General features: G+C 37.4%; 1 protein-coding gene across 1 annotated transcript; it reads left to right on the top strand.

Annotated features, from left to right (window-relative positions):
* The first annotated feature begins 5,466 nt into the window (after positions 1-5,466).
* LOC113336299 (dol-P-Man:Man(6)GlcNAc(2)-PP-Dol alpha-1,2-mannosyltransferase-like) lies at positions 5,467-11,129 on the top strand. The gene is made up of 10 exons (XM_026582249.1): positions 5,467-5,937; positions 6,849-6,936; positions 7,051-7,210; positions 8,253-8,470; positions 8,705-9,000; positions 9,290-9,404; positions 9,553-9,691; positions 9,822-10,018; positions 10,429-10,518; positions 10,609-11,129. The coding sequence occupies exons 1-10, from the start codon at positions 5,639-5,641 to the stop codon at positions 10,738-10,740; spliced, it is 1,734 nt and encodes a 577-aa protein (XP_026438034.1). The 5' UTR covers positions 5,467-5,638; the 3' UTR covers positions 10,741-11,129.
* The last annotated feature ends 1,581 nt before the right edge of the window (positions 11,130-12,710 follow it).

Genomic DNA, 12,710 nt, shown 5'->3' with positions numbered 1-12,710 from the left:
GGAAAGTTAGCACCGTTAGGTGTAACTAAAAATACCTAAAAGTCCTTTGTATCACTGATTTAATGTTATATCATTGATTTAACTCAGTTAAATCAACATGAAAACTGTACACGTGGGCTCGGATATGCCATGTGGATTGCTTACGTGGGCTCGGATAGAGAAAGACTTTTCTATTATTAGCTCAAGCCACCTCATTCACAACAACACCACTAATCCCTTCTTTTCATTGCAGTAGCTTCTTGAACCCATACTGCTCAACATTTCTTCTATCTTGCAGCTACCACTGCCATTTTGTAGCTTCATCTCTTATTCCACATGCTGATCTTGTAATTCTCAGCTGCACTGCAATTTCATCACATTCCCAGGCAGTACAAGCATTCACAAATTCATTCATCAGTGCCAGTTAACTCCAACTGTATATGCACCCGCAACTTCAGCCGTAGCTCAGACAGCTTCTTCTTGTACCACCAGGGCAGCCAACACCACACCAAGCACTCAGCTTCACCTCGAGCCACTATCAATCCACTTGAGCACCACCAGATTGCAATCACAACTCCTCTTATAACAGTTTCAACCATCACTACCACAACCAATACTTTATAAAAACTCCATCCTTCTCTGTAATGCATCTACTTAGCTCCATCCACTTGCAACAGTTCATACACAACCTTCTGTAGCAGCAACTCCAACTGCCTGCACTTCACTTCTTCCATCTTGTTCTCAGGTTCTAATTAAGCTCAGCGTATACCTGCACTGCAACTCCATACATCTTAACGCACTGTCACAAATTCACCTCCCTTGAGTAACTTGATAACCACCAGGACTGCCACCACCATATCTTCAAATCCACCAGCTCAATCGACTGCCAGAAGCATCAACACCTCAAGAGCACTGCAAACCCATCTTCTTTTGAGCAAATCACAGCACCAAAAATATCAACCACCTTCTTGTGTACCAAACACAACACCTTACTGCTCCAATTATACTTTTCTGCTCCTCTCCAGGCCAACCAACACTATCCCCTTGCTGCCAAACTCAAATCCCTGCATCTCCTAGCTCAACTGCAACCTCAGGCATCACCTAAACCTTCTCTGAGTTCACCCTTGGCAACATCAGCACCACCAATCCTTGGAGCACAACAACCCAAATGCTCTTTTCTCAGCTTCATTGCAACTCAACACATGACCACCACAACATCCATCACCAGCAGCTCAGCTCATTTCCAACAACAGTGACACCTTTCTCGCAATTCATATACCACCAACAAACCATCTGGCACTCAACTGCAGCTGCAACCAAACCATTAACCTCAACTGAAATCACCACCTGCAAATCTCTACACTTCAGTTCATGTCACACTGCAATGAGTAGCAGCATCAGATTCCTCTTAATCCACATTAACAGTATCTTCTCCTTCTTCGATTGACCTGACATTGAATCACACACACACTTCAATTTCTTCCATTCAATCCCAACAGTATCCACCAAATCAACAGTACCCAGTTCTTCATTTACTGCTCAGCTTCTCAATCCAAACCCTAACTTCATATTCTGTCAATCCATCTCCAATTCGAACAATCAACACCAGCAGAATCATTCAAAACCAGCACCAAGAACCCAATTTCAGTTTGAATTCAACCCTAGTCTTCAATTATCGAAACCATCACTGCCAAACTCCATCAATATTTTCTTCACAAACTGAACCTTAATCTACTTTGCTTCTCAATTTCTATCAAACCCTTTTTCTCGAATTCCCATGTTTAATCAATTTCAGAACCATCATCAATTTCTTCCTACAAATCTTTTCAGTGAAACCCTAATTTAATTCCAAATCCTCTCTTCACTAATTTGAGCAGAAGAAAGAAAACGGAAGGAGAAGAAAACAAAGAAGAAGAAGATAAGAAAAAGAAGAATGAATGAGATCGAACACGTGACTGACACACACGTGTGAAGTACATTTCAGTAATCTTACCACATATATGAGATCTCCCTATATGATATTTTGGCGAGATATTGACAAGTCAACGCGATAAATTGACCGAGATGGTTAAAGTGGATGGAATATGTTTAACTTGCCTAGTTTTGCAAGAAATAAAAAAAGTGGCCTAGAAATGAAAGTGAGGGTCCAGACCAGGCCTATTTCTGCATATAATCCAAATTTATTTGATATTAACCATATCAGTAAGCATTAATGGTGGTTGTGATGGTGGGTAGTGGTGGGGATAATGGTGGTGGGTATTGGTGAGACTGGTGGAGTGGTGACGATAATGTGGTGGTGGAAGAATTAGTGGTAGTAGGTGAGAAAAAGGGTCCTAAGATAGGTAAATTAAGAACTAATGGTGGTTTTTATGGTGGGTAGTGGTGGTGGATCAGCGGTGGGGATAATGGTGGTGGGTATTGGTGAGACTGGTGGAGTGGTGACGATAATGTGGTGGTGGAAGAAGTAGTAGTAATAGAGTGATAAAAGGTGTCCTAAGATAGGTAAATTATTTAGTCACCCTTGGTTAATTTTTCTTTGTTTTGTTTTAATTTGATTTTAGTTTTCAAATTACTTTAAAAAAAAAATAAAACAATTTTTAAAAGCCAGATTTTTCCAAAAAAGAAGATGTTGTGATTTTAAGATTTGCCGAGTAGGGGGCAGAAAGAAAAATGAAACCTATAAAAAAATTGACCAAACACAAGGCTACAAGCAAATCAATTGTAATCGATTCAGTTTCTCACATCTCTCTTTATTCCCCTTTTTTGTCATGGTTTCTGTTTCTGTCATTATTTCTCTCATACTTCATGGATTATGCAAGGCTATGCGTGAATTAATTGTAATTGATTCAGTTTCTCACATCTCTCTTTATTCCCCCTTTTTGTCATGATTTATGTTTTTGTCATTTCTCCCCAACTTCGCGTAATTATGCATGCTTGAAAAATAGTTCATGATAATAGGTAAAGAGACAAGAAAAGAAATGGATCAAGAATTAAATATTATTATAAATTTTAGGAAAATGAATAAACACAAATCTATGTAAATTGGGAACCCAAAAATTTATATCAAAGAGAAAAATTAAATTCTAATGCTAAAAGATTTTGCAATAACCTAATTGCTTTTAAAGTAATTTTAGGTGTTTTTAGTTTTGTTACAAGTTTGGTGAATGACCTTTGATGATATTTTTTGAAGTAGTGAATGAAGTAATGTTCTACTACCCATAGGTTTTGCTCTAACCATTAACTATGTTTGTCCCAAAGGGTTGTATGACTTACATACATGATATTAAAAAATTCGGGGATAAGGACATGTTTATTAACCAACTCCTCAAAACATTTAGACATGGATCTATCGGTTCGATTCTTCTCAGACAATTACGACATGTATGAATCGATGGATACATTTGAAACACATATCCTTACCCATGTCGTTACGGCACGGGTTGAGACCTAGTAATCCAAACAAAATAGACATCAGTTTTTGATTTCTTTCAATTTTATAGTTTTTCTTGTGATAGTTTTTCGATTACATAGCATGTGCTTGAATGCTCTATATTATTGCTATGTGTTATGGGATGTTTGATTTCGATTTTCATACCTTAATATTCGATCTCATATGATGTGTGAACCCTTATGGTTTGTGTGGCTTTTTGATTTAGTGGAATTAAGTTCTACCCCATGTTGGTAGGCTTTATCAAATGATCATAAGGTGTTCTGATTGAAACTCATATGTGAAAAGTCATAATATGTTGAATTTTTGTTTAACATAAAATCATACGTGTTTCGGGTTTTCAACTTTTGCTATTAGCATTAGTTAAAACCGATTCAACCTTTCTCTGGTAAAGGTTGTTGTTGTTGTTGTTGTTCTTTTGTTCCTACGAGAGGATGACAACACAATGATATTCCTCCTCAGAAAGATGCGAAGAAGAGGATTCCATTTGGCTAAGTTATTTACATATATATTTCTCGTTTTATTAAAAAATTTATAAGGTACGTTGGATGCTCAAACATAGCTACTCTGAAAGTTAAAAGATGATGTTCATCTTATAATATTGTTAGTGTACGCGTTTAATGTTCTAATTTAATCATTTGGACGACAAGTCATTGGGTGTGTGTACCAATTTGGAGTAAATGCAAATAGAGAACATTAATTGTTTATACTATCTGATTATCTTTATATATATATATATATATATATATATATATATATATATATATATATATATATATATATATATATTTAATCATATTTCAAGTTGTTCAAAGCAATGATTATATGATCGCTTATAAGAATATCAAAAATACTAAATTAAAAATAACCAAAAATCAGATACAAATGACGATATCAATTACAAGTACATTGTGAAATGACGAGGGTACCAAGTACGCCACAATGTTTTTGATATCCACCTATTCAAGACACACCTTGTGTGATTTAATATAGACATGAACTGTCAAGAGGATGACAACTACATGATGAACACTTGTTATATAGTGTAAGTACGAAACCAGACCTAACTATGGGATCAAACTAAGTGTTTGGTTAACATACAAGTGTATTTAACTTAAGGGAACATTATTTACATACCCCTCAAAATCTACCTCTTGAAATATACACTTATTCAATTTTTAAATAGCCCTATCTTCTAAAAAGTGGTAGCAACCAGAGGGGAGGCAACTAACACAAGTTCTTTCCAGAAGTGGACGCAACTTTATACAAATTGCATCCAAAAACTGGAATCAACTTGCTCAAGTTGACTCCAAAAAAATTTACTTTTTACCCCTAGGGGGTATTTGTGCAAGGTCAACCAAAATGGAGGGTATTTATAATCTTCCCACTTAATTTAATAATAAATACAAATCAATATAGTGATAAAATAAAATAAATCACACGACACACAAGATTTTGTTAACGAGGAAACTAAAATTGTACCAACATCAAAATTGAAATTAGATAATTAAGCACTTACCATGTATCCCAATTAAAAATCCAAGGCGAGAAAAGAGCGTTGATCTCTTCTGAATTACTACTGCTGGTCCTGCTACGTACTGATGTGGTTCCCCTCATTTGATGTACATAGTGATTCAGATAATATCGAAATACCGCAAGACTCTTCTTCCCCTTTGCAACTTCAATCTTAATTTCTTTTTTCTTCTCGAATAATATCCAGAAACCCAAAATTCCCAAATTAAACCAGAGATTTTGAGACACAAAACCTAGTTTCGTTGATTTGGGAAAAAATTTAACAAAGAAAAAGGTATTTTCGTGGTCTAGAGAAAGATTTGAAAAATCCAAATCTTAAAAAACGAAGAATCGGAGTTCATCAGTTTTTTCTTTTCACTTCACTTTATGATGTCTCTCGAAGAAAAGGGTGGTTTGACCTTTTAAAAAACTGAGAAACAGAATTTCAGAAATTATTGGTGGGCCTTGGCCTAATTTCCCCGATGGCCAATGCAATAACCAATCCAAAACCCGGGTCATACCCTAGTAGTTAGGAAAAGGAACAAATTCTTTTTAATGTTGCTTCTCTGTGCTCTTTGGTATCAGGGAAAAGAAAAAGAAAAGAAAAGAAAAGAAAAGGAACAAACTTTACTATCATTTGGTCATAACAGAGCAATGAAAGAATCGATTTGAACAAAGAAAACACAGAGTGAATCAGAAATGTCGATAACAACAGCCTCAGCAGCAAGACAGAGACGCGTAAATGTTTCGGATCCATCATCCTCTTCATCTTCTTCTTCTTCTTATTCGAGGTTGGATAAATCGAATTCAAAATACACAGAAGATGGTGATGATGATAAGAAGGGAGTGAAATGGTTATTACCATTGGTTGCATTGATTGTGTTTAGATATATGAGCGCTACTTCGAATATCATTCACGATTGCGATGAAGTCTTTAATTATTGGGAGCCTCTTCATTACCTTCTTTACAAATCTGGATTTCAAACTTGGGAGTACAGGTAATTTGTAGTGTTCTACTCATTTTGGGTGCCCTAATTTTCGATTCATAGGTGTTTTTTTTTGGTACGGAGAATCTGATATTTTGTATATTAGGTCTGGGTTTATCGAGTTTAGGGTTTGGGTTTCTTATTTTTGGGAAAATGTTGTAATTTAAAAAGCAAATACGAAGGGAAAAGCACTTAATTAGGATGTCAATCGAATGAACAACCCGAATTGCATTGCAAAATTGATATTCTGGGCTCACCTCAACAATACGTTGAGTTTAGGGTTTTTAATTTCTGGTATAATTTAAGAATGTTTAAGTAATTTAAGGCTATGTCGAGTAAGGTGGCATCATTTTCCACTGAGCGCCACGCAATCTGTTATTAGGTATGCGACAAATTGTGTTTAAGAAACTACACCTTCCTGTTTTTTGGGCTCAATTGCGTGATTGTATCGTTGTTAATATATCAATACAACCTTATTGATTTTTGGTCGCAATCCCACGGCCTATTACAGGAAAGGGATAATGTGCAACTTCGAGTTGTCAAACCTTCATGGAAACGGAAAATCATTTGAGGGACTTATGGCACAAGTATTCGATTAGTGCAAACTTGTTTAGTATTGCATTGGAACCAACATAATAAGGGTCGTCTTTGTAGGGGGGGGTCATGCTTCTTTTGCTGAAGTAAGGGCAAACTTTCCTTCTTTCTGAGAGCCATTTTTGTCCAGCCTTAACTTTCTTGAACCCGTTGAGTTCTTCCTTCTTTTTTGTGGTTATTGGACCTTTTTCGAGAACTTTGATGTCTCTTGAAGCATGTCTCAGTTGCAAGGGTTATAATCTAGTTAGAAAGGGAAATGCATCGAAGTGACACATGTTTGCTTAGCTCTGTGGTAAATTTAGTAACTATTAGTTTTATTCATGTTGCAGCTCCGAGTTTGGGCTTCGCTCGTATCTTTACATCCTATTCCATGAATTAGTTGCTCGACCTGCTTCCTGGTTCATCGGCGACGAAAAAGTGAGTGATTCTGTTTCCTTTTAGTTTTTGCCACTCTATTGGTTTCATTATTTCTTGGTGATTTAGAACGTTTTGCTTATGAGATTCTTCCAACATTTCCTCTGAACATGACAGGTTAGAGTATTTTATGCAGTAAGGCTATTCCTTGGTCTCATCTCAGCAGTGACAGAGTCAGCTTTGGTGGTAGCTCTTTCCAGGAAGTATGGGAAACGACTTGCAACCTATACACTGGCGATGCTATGCTTAACAAGTGGTTGTTTTTTTGCTAGCACTAGTAAGTGGACTATCTTTATTTTTCTTTTCACTACGAAGATTAGTATTTTTTTTTGTGGTGTTCTGTGTAACGACATTTTTTTTCTAAAAAAATTGCCATTTCGCTGCAAACACTGTTACACATGGACACAGCAACAGCCCTGGTAGCTAGTTTTGCAACATTTTATTTTCTGGCCGAAAAAACCCTTGCATTAACAAGAAGAGAGTTACAAATAGTGTTAAGGTCACCTCCCTATACGAACACCACCAAATAGGAAGGGAAGGATGACAAGACACTACTTGACTAGTTGACTTTCTAGGTCTAGCAAACCCTGCTAGTATAAGCACTCATAACAATACTAAAGGACCTAAGTGTGTTTCTAGACTACTCTAATTTTACCTGAATTTTTCAATTAATTGTAAAGGAGATGCCTCACACAGTCACAATATTAATGTAATCTACTACTTGTTTACAATCATTGACCACCAAAACATTAGGAATTAGAAGCTGGGAAACCCAAAGCTTCCAAAACAGTTTAAGCTTCTGGAGAAGTAGCATCAGAAGAATATACATAAAAGGTTGTAGGTTCCTTTACCATATCTGAAGAAGAACACCATACGAATTAATACCCATTGTACTTCTCTTGTAAGACGCATCTATAGAAGTTATATTGTCTGCAACAAGCTTCATTTTAGCTGTGTTAAGCCCTTGTATGAAGCTTAGCTATGTGAAGCCTGAAAAGTGGAAGAAGACAGAGACAAGAAAGAGAAGAAGAAAATTGGCTGCCCTTTTCTTCAGTATAAGCCTGGATCTCTTCTTTTATTTTTCTGAGGAGAATGTCATAACATTAACTGCACTTCCTATCTTACCATATTTGGTGTTTTTAGCTTGCTGCGTTGGACAGTAATGGTGTTGTATCCCTGACACTCATACCCATTTTTCTGAGTGAAAAAGAACTATGATTATCTTTTGAGACAGTGCGGCATTTTCTCTTTAATAATGATGTCAGATATAGAAAAAATGTGGTTAATGATTCATGTTGCTAATCGTTTTGTTTTGCCAGGTTTCTTGCCAAGTTCATTCTCTATGTATGGTGTTACTCTTTCGTCAGCACTCTTTCTTTTCGATAAACCTGCAATGGCAGTTTCAGTTGCAGCTGCTGGTGTCATCCTTGGCTGGCCATTCTCAATCCTTGTTGTCGCTCCAGTCACATGCTATTGTTTACTGAAAAGATTTAAGCAAGTCTTTTTTCCAGCTGCAGCCACTTCTGTTGTTGTTTTGGTAAGATAACTAAACTTGAAAGATTTCAGTTGTTTTCTGTGGAAGGTCATGATTCTAAAGATGCATATGGGCAACTACATCTACCTTGCTTGTTGACTGTCACAGTAAAAGAAGCCTCTTATCAGAATTTCAGACCTTACATCAAATATTAACAAATGGGGCCATAATTTTTATTTTCGTGCACTATTTTCTTTTTTTTCTATGTGTTGATATCTTTTCAATTTGGTACCTCAGACACTCTCTGTAGTTACTGATTATTACCACTACGGAAAATGGACATCGTCTGTTTTCAATCTGCTGGTATATAATGTCGCCGGAGGGGGGGAGAGCCATTTGTATGGGACCGAAGAGCCATCATTTTATTTGCGGAATGGTTTCAACAATTTCAACTTCGGTTTGGTTCTTGCGCTGTTGTTCGTTGCGATTCTTCCAATCGCAAAGAAGAAATATGCCCCTGACCTGCTGGTTGTAGTCTCACCAATTTATATTTGGTTGGCGTTTATGTCTTTGCAGCCCCACAAAGAAGAAAGGTTAGCATAAAGTGATATTTGCTGCCACCCAACACATATATGCTACTGCTTCTGTTGATTCTATAATTTCATGATGGTGATTATTTACTTTCTTGGAGATTTCGGTTTGTCTTGCTCAAATATCATATGATCCTTGTTGAAATTACCACCCATACCTATAATCTTGCTTTTCAGGGTTAGCCAAATTTAGTTTAGCCTGTACTATTTCTTCCTGCATTTTTTATCGGGCATTCCTTCCAGCGATAAGAATTGTGGAAATATATTGACCCTGATGTATATCCCCGTGCAGGTTCCTTTATCCAATATACCCTCTTATATGTGTTGCTGCTTCAGCTGTCATTGAGAGCTTTCCTGATCTTTTTCGAAATAAGTATGATCCTGAATACAGATCTGTGCTTGTCATGGTGAGCTACGCTTATATCTCAATTATCTTTTTTGAATGAGATATATTTTTAACTTAAGAGAAGGAAAAGATCGAAAACACAAAATCTTTGCAACTTCAGTATATTTTTTTTTTGACGATTACCATGTCCGTGTGCCTGTTCCATACAGATTGCTAAAGTTCTCAGACCTATAGCTCTTGGAGTCATATTATGTGCCTCACATGGTCGGACATTCTCGCTTATTCATGGGTACTCTGCGCCTTTGGAGATTTACAAGCACTTAGAACACTATGAAGATTCTGGAAATAGTGAGAACTAGTTTCTATTCCCATTTGGTCTTACATTTGAGACACCAGAATAAATCCTTAAGTTGTTATAAAATGGCTTGATATCTGAAATTTGTAATTTTCATTTGTGGATCTAACATTGGTTTTGTAGGTTCCGTGCTCTGCGTAGGAAGCGAATGGCATCGATACCCATCATCCTTTTTCATTCCTGATTATGTTAGTGAAGTTCGATGGATAGATGATGGATTCCGAGGGCTCCTTCCTCATCCATTCAATTCTAGCTTGGGTGGGACTGCTGCGTCCCCTCCTTATTTCAACAACAAGAACAAGGCGTCTGATAAACAATACGTAATATACTCTCTCGTCCAATCTTACCAACTCTCCTAAATATGTTGCCCCCATGTTTGTGATGCAAAAATTAGTTTATATAATGAACTTTCCTGAGAGATCGGTATGGAGATTCACCCTTAGGGAAAAATCTTGGCTCTCATTCTCTTATATCAGTTATTATGACATCTGAGAACAAGTTCTGTATCCCAAAACATTTTCAAAACAATAGTGAAAGTCTAGGTACAGTTCGACAGCGTGATTGAAATGTTTCTGTTTTCAGATTGTAGATTGTTTTGCTGCTTTTATATTCATTGCTTTGGAAATCTTTGAATTATATCCAGATCTGGATTGAGTGCAGCAGACTCTAACTTACTAGATCTTTGTTAAACTTTTCTATTTCAAATATTTCTGTTTTATTGATATTGCAGCTCAAAGATCTCGAAGCCTGTACCTTCCTTATAGAATTGCAGCTTAAACGACCTTATCCTACTCGAGGAAGCGATATAAATAAATGGGAGGTAATGTTCTATTTCACGTCTCTATGTATATGTCGTCCTTACTCACGCTAAGCATCTCTCTGATCTTTGATTCAACTTTGTGAATTTTAGGTTCTTGCAGCATTACCGTATCTCGACAGAGAACTCTCACCTGCCAAGTACAGATCTTTCTTCATCCCATATGTGTGGGGGCATATGAATGTATTTGGAATGTACAAACTGCTTCGAAGAATTCCAGAGTAAACATGTCACGGGCGACTTTTTTCTTCTAGATTCAGATCATGTTGCAAGACAGATCGCAGGCGCTATTTGTATCTATTCCATCTTTCGGCGTCTTATGCATGCAAAAGAATTGGACGGGAAGGCAGTCTAACCTCCTTAACAGTGGAATTGATCAAGGCAACCTTATTAACCATGGGTTTCAGCCACTTTAAAAGTCTGATAACTTTTTGCTGACTAGTCTCCACTTTTATGTATTTTCCATGTCTAACAAGTACTAGAAAAACCTGTTGCTTAATTGGGTCAAGATTAGCTTTTAGGCTTGAGCTTCATCACAGGTTGATGAGTATTAGTTAATTTTGCGTATACTTGATGATGTTCTTGTATTTGGGTAGTGATTTAATTCCTCTCTAGATCGTTTGCTTTTCCTTCGCTAATTTATTACTTGAGGACTGCGGCCATTGCAGAGTCAGTCTTCATTAGTGCAAGAGCAGTTCAGCGGGTAAATTGCAAGTGTGTAACCACACAACAAACATTTTTACTTGCTTGAGAATTTGAGAGCAATTCAAACGGGCTAACAGAACGGGCTTACGGTGGACAGAGAACAGGCCGCTATCCATAGTGTCAGCCCTAATAAATAGAGGCTTAGGGCCGTCTCCACATCTCTCTCTGATTTCCATCGTCCAACAATTCTTCTTCTTCTCGGCTATGTATTAGCACAACCCCTATACAGAAGTTTCCAGCATATGGCCGTAATGTTGGCTTGCAGATATGTTTTCCAACAGTAATCTGAACCATCTATATTAGGGGTATTTAGATTTTGGTCTTCACCATAAGCTGTTGGCTATATGAGTTTGATGGAGAAGTAGAAGATGCAGCTCATCCCATTTCATGGGAGATTTTTTATTTTTTTTATCGGAAAAAACAAAAGAAAATAACATTATCGTGCCATAAAACTTAATATAGGTTCCATTGTGCAGTAACAACCCAATATACTCTAGTAGGACTAACAGAAGAGAGAGCATAACAATACCAAAAGAGATAGCTATTGCCCTAGATCCCTGGCCACTGCTACAAAATACTACCAAAAGTAAAGGGATTTTCGGTAGATAGCCTTGGAGGAAGTTGATCCTCCTTCACCTCAACTTCTTGCACCTCATCTGGAATCACGCCTCGTTTCATCTTCCCCTCAAGTTCTTTTGCTCCTAATTTTGCAAAATAATACGCAGCCTCACTGCGACTATCATCACCGGCTTCTCTACGTCTGAACTTGGTTTTAAACTGCAGCTTTATGATATCTTCAATAACTGGATCCAATATTTCGAAACTTTCATCAGTCAACCACAGTAGACCTGCACAACACCTCCGGCAGAAATTAACATCATCAACATCACGTTTGGAATGAAAGCAGTCAGTTAGCATGTCGGCACATCTGAAAATGTTGTTAAAGTAGTGCACAACTCTTGCCGAATTGATCGACCACCAAGCTCGACCAATTCGCCGTTCGATAGCAATCTCCAAGTATCTCTTCACTCCCATCAGAAGGTAATAAAGATATGACCCTCCTTTGGAGGCCAAATAGTAAGCACCTATGTGTTTTTCAGTGTTCTTTTCGGGGTTCACCAGCCGTATAACAATACCATATCCTCCATATCCTTTGCTCTCACGATAATAACCATATATTTGAACATCGTAGATGTCATCATCTTCTTTTACTACAGGAGTCACATCGCCTATCATCAGCTGCTGCATCATACCTTCTATCTCCAGATAATTTTCATCATCTGCGCCGCAAAAATTCCGCGCATACTTTTCCCCCTCTCCGCAAGCCTGTTCCCCAGCAACGTTCCGTTTTCTCTCGTCCTCATCCTCCTCGTCGTCTTCGTCATCAGATTCAAATACCGATTCACCTGGATGAGATTCATTGAGTGAGCTCACTGACGAGGCATCATCTTCTTCTGGATGAGAAATATTGTCATTACCGGATTCTTCAA

Source organism: Papaver somniferum, unplaced genomic scaffold (assembly GCF_003573695.1).
Source record: "Papaver somniferum cultivar HN1 unplaced genomic scaffold, ASM357369v1 unplaced-scaffold_152, whole genome shotgun sequence".
Lineage (NCBI taxonomy): Eukaryota > Viridiplantae > Streptophyta > Magnoliopsida > Ranunculales > Papaveraceae > Papaver > Papaver somniferum.
The sequence above is the reverse complement of the archived record's forward strand: the minus strand, read 5'-3'. Positions and strand labels throughout refer to the sequence as shown.